Source organism: Gadus chalcogrammus, chromosome 18, assembly GCF_026213295.1.
Source record: "Gadus chalcogrammus isolate NIFS_2021 chromosome 18, NIFS_Gcha_1.0, whole genome shotgun sequence".
Taxonomy (NCBI): Eukaryota; Metazoa; Chordata; class Actinopteri; order Gadiformes; family Gadidae; genus Gadus; species Gadus chalcogrammus.
Genome location: NC_079429.1, coordinates 11,438,561 through 11,448,720, shown reverse-complemented (window position 1 = coordinate 11,448,720; position 10,160 = coordinate 11,438,561). Strand labels below are relative to the sequence as shown.

Sequence of the window (10,160 nt, the reverse complement as noted above, 5' to 3'; positions counted from 1 at the left end):
GTTACGGAGAATCAGCTTACCGTTGTCGCCAGATTAGATTCGCTCAGCGGAGGGGCACGCCACACCTGTCTGCACCTGTGCACATGCCGCACGTACGCACGCTAACACTCTCACAAACGCACGTAACGATGCACGGACAAACACCTGCAGGGTCAAACATGCACATGCAAACGCGTGCACGCTCACAGACACACTATGGTTCACAGATGTGTTACTAAACGGTTGCTATGACAACTGTTTCACGATCGTTGAGTGTGTGTGGGGGGGGGGGGGGGGGGGGGGTATGGAGAGGGAGAAACAGAGATATTGGCATTGAGGTTGGAAGCAAGTAGTGGACTCACATGGAAAGTTATATCATATTGTGAACAATTCTGCTATTACGATTAGCCTGTGCCCTGTGCCCTGTTGCTTAGCTTTAAACGTTAGCCTGTAGTCTAGTCTTCCTTCTAATGAGAGGCAGAACTCAAAGAGCGGTGAAGGAAACACAACAGCATCCCTAACCTCCTGTTTCAGCATCTACTTCCCTCACAACAATGTTACCCCCCCGGTTCTCTCTATAATTACAACACTTGGGCGGGGGTAGTGGTTCCCATATCGCTAGGTCTTAGCATGTTCCCCTCACACAGTCGCTGTGCTGAAAACACATCATTAACGTATTAGCCCAATCCAAAAGCTCTCTCTGAGAAATAAGCAGAAGTGCTTGAGGGGATGGCTGCGCTGGAGGCCCTCTTACGCAACGCTGCGACGCAGCACAGACAGGAGCGTGTTTCTGAATCCCAGCAGAGCCGCCAGGCGGATGAGCCAGGTGGGGTTTTTGTGGGATTATGGGGTTGTGATGTAACAAACACAGACCCACCATCGGAAGAGCGGGGTGGGGGAGCCAAAGGAGGGAATTGGCCTTTTATCCAAAATCTGAATCTCATGTTTCAGGATTATTTGAAATGGTGATTGAGGACAATACTAATACATAACTGGACTGATGGAGAACTTTTCATTTGGTATCTCAAGGACGCTTTGCAACAGAAAATGACGATGCTGAAATGAAATACATGGGAAAATGATACACATGATGGTTTAAATAGTGCGCATCCAGTACTCAGAAATTCATGAATATTATTTTCAAGTAGAGGCTCTTTCTCTCTTCCTCTCCACCCCGCTTGCATCAAGATGTTCCTGATTGATTGATTGAGATAGAAAATCTCTCGGTTGAAGCAGATACAAAACATGTTTTTTTACTGCACTTGAACACACTCATTTTAAATAAGTTTAAACCAAAGTGAAATAACGTGCGTCATTCTTTGATATACTTTACAGACACACTTGATGTGACCACTAGACTTAAAAAAGAAATCAGCATACAAAGTTGCATCGTTTTGGAGTTTTTAATTAAATTTTGTACAGACTCATTTTAGTATTATTATTATTGATTATTATATGCAATGAATTCTCCAGGAATGTCTAGGTTTTCTACATAGTTCTCAGGCATGTCACCAGACGTACCAAAGGCCTATGCTTAGGAGCTCCATCTAGATTTATAGCCAATGATATCATCTGATTTGATATCACCGGTACTATCAGTCTACCACTATTCAGCGATGGATCACTTAAATACAGACACACAATTTTGGGATATGAACTTAACTATTAGACGTTGAACTAGTTTTGAACAGTGTTGTTTTATGACATGCGATCCGGGTATATTAATCAATCAACCCCAACCGGCCTTCGTTAGAGTCATATTCTGTGTCCTGGCATATGAGCCCCCTCCGGCTAACACAACAAAGGACCAAACAGAAACGATCAGGTGAGGTGAACCAACGTAGCTTGTAGTGGAGCAGCAAAGACCTCGACAGAAAAATAAGCTGCATAGTTGTGAGACGATAAAAGCTTAAAACGATAACATTTTTGTGCTGACCTTCTTCTTATTATCATTTTCTAACAGAAAGGGAATAAAAACCTATTATGTAACACACACTAAAACCACCAGTGTGATAACGGATTGCAATATTGTTAAACTTTAATGGAAGAACCATTATTCACTGTCCTAGAGACACGAGTCCTGTCCCTTCATCTAGTATAAAGTTCCTGAGGTATAATAAGGAAGTATTACGATCCCCCCCTCCCCCTCCACATCACCATTCAATCGTTATTTCACAACGGATTACAAAATCAAAAATCAAAACCAAAATCAAATACTATCACGGCAGTCGAACCGGTCCTAAATCGGGAAACCTGTCTGATTCGTTGTCACGATCGCAGCCATCCTCCTGATTGGTTTGTCATGACCGCAGCCATCATCCTGATTGGTTCGTCACGGCCTCGCCCCGCCCCCCCTTCCAATTGGCCGGTCACGGCTGCTGCAGGAGCCTCCTGAGGTCGAGGTCCATGCCCTGGGCGGCCAGCTGCTCCAGGCTGTAGTAGCGGTGGAGGACGGCGTCGGCGGTGACCACCACCACCCGCACGCCGTGGGCGTCCCCGCCAAGCTGGCAGCCGATGGCCGAGCTCACCACCATGTCCAGGCCGTCGTGGGCGCCGCCCGCGTTGCGGTGGTAGTGGCCCGAGAACACCGCCTTCACGCCTGGAGATAGCGGAGAGAAGAGAGAAGAAAGAGGTCCCAGGTCAAACTCAATATTCAGCTTCAGAATTACTTGCATATTTTTATTCAACTTTCTTGTCTTTTTTTTTCTTAATGCTTATCCTCTATTCTCACGCTGATTTTCCCATAAAAAACTGAAGAGAGAGCAAGAGAGAGAGAGAGAGAGATGGGGTTTGATACGGAGCGTCAGTGCTCACCTCGCCTGACACTCCCATGACAGGATGTTACATGTTTTAGTCCTAAGTGACGCACGGCAGAGGCAGCTCAGAACAAAGGCCCTAAAAGCATATAATCAACATCAGAGAGACCAGAGAAACAAAACAAAGTGCTGCCGGTATAGTATGGCCATACTCTGGTAGTGCAGAGTCGCTTTTCAGTGTGCTCTTCTTTTTGCGTTAAAGGGGTCATATTATACCACTAGGTGTGAGTGTGATTAGTCCTTAAGCCTTTTCGAAAATCTGCCCCTTCCGACATCATTAGTGGGCGTGTCCACCTAGATCTGTGCAGGATGTATCAGTCTACAAGCCTACCCATTGGACTGAAGTAAACGTTGCTCATCTATCCAGCATAGATCTAGGTGGACACGCCCACTAATGATGTCAGAAGGGGCAGATTTTCGAAAAGGCTTGTGGCACCTGGTGGTATAATATGAACCCTTTAAAAAACCGAAAGAAGATCAGAATTGTTTATTGTGTTGGTTATTATATAAGGGGAACGCTGGGAGAGAAAGTAGTCAGGGAAATTAGACATGAGATCTGTTCCTCAGTCGTAAACTAGGCGGTTCCTTTGTGGCTGCGTTCCTTCCTGTGGAGATCAACCCTCAAAGCTCAGTTTTCTTTAATCATTCAGTCACGCTGCTGTTCCTTGTGACTTCCAATTGGTATAAATAGAGGAAAACTCACAGAGAGATATAGAAAAACACATAGCAGGAGAGAGGGAGAGAGAGAGAGGGAGTGAGAGAGTGAGAAGGAGAGAGTGAGAAGGAGAGAGTGAGAAGGAGAGAGAGAGAGAGAGAGAGAGAGAGAGAGAGAGAGAGAGAGAGAGAGAGAGAGAATCACGATGTGTGATGTGTTATATTACAGAAAGCAGCCATTTTAAGAAATGCTGACTGTTACAAATGATAATTTGTTTCGATGGAAGTTGCAGAAAAAGTTTGCATCTCCGTCCCTCAAAGAACCATTCAACTTTATTTTTCGCATTGACCAGGGTTACAGGGACCCATCACTTGTAAATGAGCCTCAAAACAGTTTGGCGCGGTGACCAATTTAGTGCTCTGAAAACACTGGGCACCGTGCTGAATGACCTTTGAAAGAAAAGACAGGCACTTCCTCCAACGCTTTTGTTTATCAAATGTCTCAAACTCACCAGTGACCGTTTTCACTTCTTACTCGGTGAATTTGCATATTTCCTGAGCAGGCCTGACCTCTGAAAGCCGCTGACGGCGTGCCTTGCAGAGTGGGCCAATGCTTCCCTGGTGGTCGGGGAGGGAGGTTATTTTTTGGCCGTGACTTTGCTTCAGCTGATTGGGCTGCTTCGGCGGCAATCCCCAGAGCATTTCTCAAAGCCTAATGGGCGTGTTGCAAGGGAGTAATTACCGGACGTCGAGAGAAAAAAAAATGAAAGTCAGGCCTAGCCTAGCATTTTGTGCATGCATTAGGAGAGCACCTACAGCGCAGCTTCCTGGAGGTTCAGGGAAACTTCTAGAAGGAGAGAAAGAAAGAGAAGAAGGACGGAGAGGACCGGGCAAAACTTAGATAAAAGGAACATGAATGAAAAATAGGTAAAATATACACATATATATATATACATACATTATATATATATATATCTGAGTGGAGGCTGGTAAAAAAGTGAGGGAGGAAGGACTGCGCGCTAGGTTGCCTTTGGCCTGCTTGCACTGTTAGGGGCGTATGGTGGCATAAGTATGTGAGACTCAAGATGTTTCAGGGTGTTTTGGTAAACTACAAAATAGCAGGGGGGGATAATTATGTGAATTGATACAAATCCACCAGTGGCAGCCTTGTACTTTGAAAGCTGGTGGGCTGCAAGTCTTGGACTACAAGTGCAGAAGGAAAGGATGCAAAGCCAATTAGTCAAATCAGGCCTACTCTTAATTTGTATAACTAAATAAAAAAATCTGGGCCTATCATTGGGCCTATTTTTGCCCTCAAGGACTGAAGCTATTGATTGTAATTTGGCTATGTTTATTTTCATCTATAATTGTTGAAAAATGAAGAAACAAGACCAAAAGTGATATCATTTAAAATGCATCATGCTCTGAATCATTCACTAACACTAACTAACAGTCACTAACTAACATCTTTTCCACAATATCAAACAGAACGGTCAGAGTAACAAACAATTAAAAGAAAAGAACATTATTTCACAACTATTTACATGGGCTGTAAGCCTAGCATTGTTTGAGGCAAATGTGGATGTTAATGGATGTTTCAGAATGTTGGTCATGGTGTTTGTTAAGCCGAGTGAGATTGAGGAACTTCATTTATAGATCAAGTCAATCCTCCTCGCGGGCTCCGCAGCTCGGCCTCGGGCAGCCCTGCCCGGCCAAGGGCACTGCAGCCCGGCCGCGGGCTACGGGGCCCGGCCGCGGGCTACGGAAACGTCAATATAAGCGAACAGAGCCGCACTGTACCGCAGCGAACAGTAGCGCACTGCTCGGTTGAAACGAGGCATATGACTGAGCGGGTTCGTTGGTTCTCGTAGTGCATAGACTTGAGGGGTTAACTAGGGCTGGGATAAACGATTATTTTTTAAACGATTAATCTAGCGATTATTTTTTCGATGCATCGATTCATCTAACGATTCATTTTTTCAGTCCGATTCGATTTCGATTCGATTCGATTCTCGATTATCTCCCCATTAATTGACTAATAGCAATTTATACATGTTGATTTACATATCTGAATGATAAAATATGAATTCCTTAACATTTCAATACATGTTTATTGCCTTTAAATTCCAATATAAAAGTGCAAAGTAATGCATTCTTAGAATTCTACGGTGCTCGGTCATCTGCAGCTGCTACCGGGTGGCGCCTCTTCAGGTGCTGGTGACGTAATTTATGCGTCGACGTCGTCGATTACGTCGACGCGTCGTCCCAGCCCTAGGGTTAACCCCTCCCTCCGGGCAGCTCCACAGCCAGGGCGCCTGCTTATTGGTTCATAGCGCAGCCAGGGCTCCAGCCTATTCGTGAATAGACGTAGGCGAGATCCAGATCACTTAGCTAGTCACTCAGAGGAGGACTTTCCTCCTCTCCCGTTGAGCCTCATGTTATTCACCGGCCGCTTTCGGGGAAATGAATGGGAGTCAATGGAGGCTGAGGGAAGAACGTCCTCCCTGAAGTAAGTGTCAATAGGGGACAGGGGGTGCTAATGTCGCTTTACCCAGGGAAACAAACAATAAATATACAAAGGCATTTAAGTAGTCATATTTAAGGGCATTCATTCATTACAGTAGTCTGGTCAATCTAAATGTTTTTATTCTCAACAATGTTAAGGAGGATCTTCCTCCCTCTCCTCACTGGAAAAGCCTCCACTGAGATATATATATATATATATATATATATATATATATATATATATATATAGAGAGAGAAGGCAGGAAAAAGGTACAGATGTGAGAATCGGGATTCTTGTTTGCACAATACCATAATAAATGTTATCAATGTTATCGAAGCTAAATGAGTGGTCCCAGTCCTATATAGAGCGCAAAGGTTTGTTCATATCGTTTGCATCAACGATGTTCTGTTCTGTTTTAACAGAATATTGACTTAAGAAATAATGGTAGAACCGAACGCCAAGGCTAAACCATGCAGAGCTCCGGCATTTCGTACTGCAATATTTACCGAATCGCAATACATATTCAATATGTATTGTCTCGCTGTTCAATCCAAAACTGAGAGAGGGAGAGGGAGAGGGAGAGAGAGAGAGAGAGAGAGAGAGAGAGAGAGAGAGAGAGAGAGAGAGAGAGAGAGAGAGAGAGAGAGAGAGAGAGAGAGAGAGAGAGAGAGAGAGAGAGAGAAAACCTGAACAAACTTTGACCCCATTTTATTTTAGATTACAGTCCACATTATCAGCGACACGGTTTGGTCCCAGCCTCACCCTACAGCCGTGATTCAGAACTGCTCCATCCCAGTGATTACACACTCAGACTGATTGGCTAGCGAGCATCACAATGAATGAGTGGAGAGTGGAGGGAGAACTAACTGTTTTGTAGTCGTGCACACTTTCTGCTGGAGGGTAGTCAGGCGCTGTCAGAGCTCTGAAGCATGTGCACTGCACACACATGCGCACACGCACACACATACAGACACACACAGACGCAAACGTGCACTCTCCCGGAAACACACACACAAAGGCGCACACTCTCACACACGCACATACATATATAAACGTGCACATGCATAATCGTTTGAATGTGAATCCATGCGCTTTCCAGAATCCCTAAGGTCTGACGATGCAGTTGGCAACACACATGTGTGCATTCCTGCTTGTCACAAAGGGAAAGAGGTGAAAAAAAGGTGTTGTTCTACTGCAGGCTTTGGCAGAGGAATTCAGGTGTTCTTTGTAATTATTTGCGAGGCGGGGAAAGTCTGCCTGCGTTCCGATTCCCTCTCCAGAGAAAACGACGAGCCAAAACCAGCATGAAAAACACAAAGTTTGCGATGAGAAGAAAAGGAAAGCCTGCATCACAGCATTGCACCCAGCAGGAGAATCCCACTGGAGGCCCCTGCTATAGAGAACCCCACTGGAGGCCCCTGCTATAGAGGACCCCCGCTAGAGCCCCTCGCCTTCCCCGGAAACTTGCGAGAACAAGGGCCTTCCCACCGGGACGATCTCTTGTGGACACTAGCTCCCCCCCCTCCCCCCCCCCCCCGTGCTTTAGCGTCGCTACTCTATTAGCATAGCAGATTTTCCCATGAATCATCAATTCCACATCGCTGCCGCCATTTTAATTACACAGCCCCCAGATGACGTGTTTTCACTCCAATTGATATTAATGGTGTACATTGCAGAGGAACAACGGGGGCACCTGCTGTGAGCTAAGAGCATAATGAATCTAAAGTGAGGAGCAGGGACTTAACGCTGGGGTCAGTTCAGGGCGGAATTAATTTGCAATCTAAACTCTGGACTGGGGGGAGGTCCTGGGGAAATATAATTGTCCATCCAATTTAAAGTTAATGTTGTTGGCAATGCTCACCATGTCCTTGGTTCTTACCCGGGTGGTTGTGGACCTCCAGTGCTGGTTCATAATGGAATACCACAATCTGGATTCCCGCACCATACCAATAATTCTTCAAAAAGCTGTTTTTGTCCCCCTCATGAATCTAGCTATACCGATTGGTTGCCCGGAATGCCGTTCATCTTTTAACTCGAGCCCTGCTCAATTGTCGTTGGTCTGAATGACAAATTGCATTGTCTACATTAATTAATAACATACCAACCATCTCCAGACTGACTCTAGTATGAATGAGTGGATTTATTCAGATATGCATATTTCTAAACATATTTTTGAGGAAATGCGGGAAGAGCCTTGTACGATTTATATTAATTAATTAATTCCCACCATTCCCATCTTCTGTTGCTGCTTAGCTCTCCTGTTGAGCCACCTTACCATGGTAGCCAAGGGAAAATCTTACCGCAGCCAATTACAAATCACATGAAAGTCAAAGATATCACGGAACTCACTAGCCACGCATCAACACTCACTTTTATGGCTAACCTTTGGTTTGGAAGTCTGCAACCTTTCACTTCAAAAATCATGAAATCAATTACATTTACATGAATGTCTCGTCAACACTTTGATCAACTTACAATTAATTGAGATGCATTTCATTAAGCACTAGGCGGTGTTGTGAGGGTGTTTCGATCAAAGACGCCTACAGGTTAGGCTGCAGACATGGGGGGGGAGGAGCCGAGTATCTTCTCCCTGAGAGATAACCACTACAGCGCCATGCCCCTCCGAAGCCCCTCGCAGGGAGTGCATGCAAATCTGGTGTGGAAGCCACCATCCACCCACTAATGTAAGCTGGCAGAGTGGTGTGGCCCATACCTGGCTAGCCTCCGGTTAGCATCTATAGGCCCAGGGATTCATCATTAGGCCACAGCTGTCATGGCTGTGACTCGTGCAAAAAAGTTGGGGTAGGTGTGTGTGTGTGTGTGTGTAAGTGTTATTTCTGTGTGTGCATTAATTTGCGTGTGTGTGTGTTTGCGTACGCCTTACTGTGTGTGTGTGTGTGTGTGTGTGTGTGTGTGTGTGTGTGTGTGTGTGTGTGTGTGTGTGTGTGTGTGTGTGTGTGTGTGTGTGTGTGTGTGTGTGTGTGTGTGTGTGTCCTTTACTACCTAACCTTGGTTATACTCTGAAGCAAAATACCATAGAAAAAGTAATAAATATTCATTGTGTGTGTGTGTGTGTGTGTGTGTGTGTGTGTGTGTGTGTGTGTGTGTGTGTGTGTGTGTGTGTGTGTGTGTGTGTGTGTGTGTGTGTGTGTGTGTGTGTGTGTGTGTGTGTGTGTGAGGTGGACAGTTTCGTGTGCGTGTGTATGTACACTTGTGTGAATCATACAAATGAGCCTCTGTGGTTACCAATTTTTTTGTTTTTATATTTTGCCATATTATACAGGACAGTGTAGATTGACAGGAACGGCAGGACAGAGAGAGAGCGGGGGGGATCAGATGACCTGCGGCCAAGGGCCCAGGCTGGGTCCCATGAACACTAAGCCCTGATAGTATGAGGGCTCCCAGGTAAGCCACAGGGCGCCCCATTAGGTGCTGAGGTTGTTGTTGTTGCTGCTGTTAGTTTGTATGAGTTGAAGGGGAGGTTGGCGAGGCCAAGCGGTCTCCTATGTATGAGACATGGCCCTGTGTTTGATTCTGCTCACGGATCGGGTGTACCAGACACAACAGCCTTGATGGACGAGGAGTTACATGCACATTTTAAGTGACTGTATGAGCACACCCTTGATCAACGTGTATGCATGTGCGTGTGCGTGCGTGCATGCGTGTGTGCGTGCGTGTAACTAATCCACAAGTGGTTCTCTGCGACTTTGATTACAAACAACCAATATATAATCAAGTATAGAAGGTTTCAGCAAATACCAAATGTTGGTATTTGATGTAAGCTTTAGCTCCATCGCGGAAAAATCCCCAAAAGCCAAGCGAAGGATAGGAGAAGATAAACCACACAAAGTCCCTTTCGCCTTAGCTGGACAGAAGAAAATGGACGTCCCACGGGCTCTCCGCTGATTAGACCCCCCCTGTCAGACCCCGCTCTGCCAATAACAGCCCCCCATGGGGGACAGAAGGGGGCTGGGGAAGTTCCTACGGTTTGCGGAGGTTTTGCGGGGATGGTCGAGTGTCTGACTCACTAGCGTGTTTGCACGCTGTGACAGTCTCCCATCGCCACTGCCCTGCCGCCGGGCAGAGAGGGAACTACCATTAGGGACCTCAAGCATGCCCAGAGTCAGCTCTCAGCACACGAGGTCCGGACCTCTGTCATTTCATCTAGAGATATAAATAGAATTAGAAGAAACGAAGAACAACTG

General features: G+C 45.8%; 1 protein-coding gene across 1 annotated transcript in view; it reads right to left on the bottom strand.

Annotated features, from left to right (window-relative positions):
• Positions 1-1,343: 1,343 nt before the first annotated feature.
• Positions 1,344-10,160, bottom strand: part of cpped1 (calcineurin-like phosphoesterase domain containing 1) — a 35,480-nt gene continuing 26,663 nt past the window's right edge. The window contains exon 6 of the mRNA XM_056577169.1: positions 1,344-2,578. Coding sequence (XP_056433144.1) covers positions 2,349-2,578 — 230 coding nt within the window. The 3' untranslated portion in view covers positions 1,344-2,348. The remainder of the gene's footprint in view (positions 2,579-10,160) is intronic.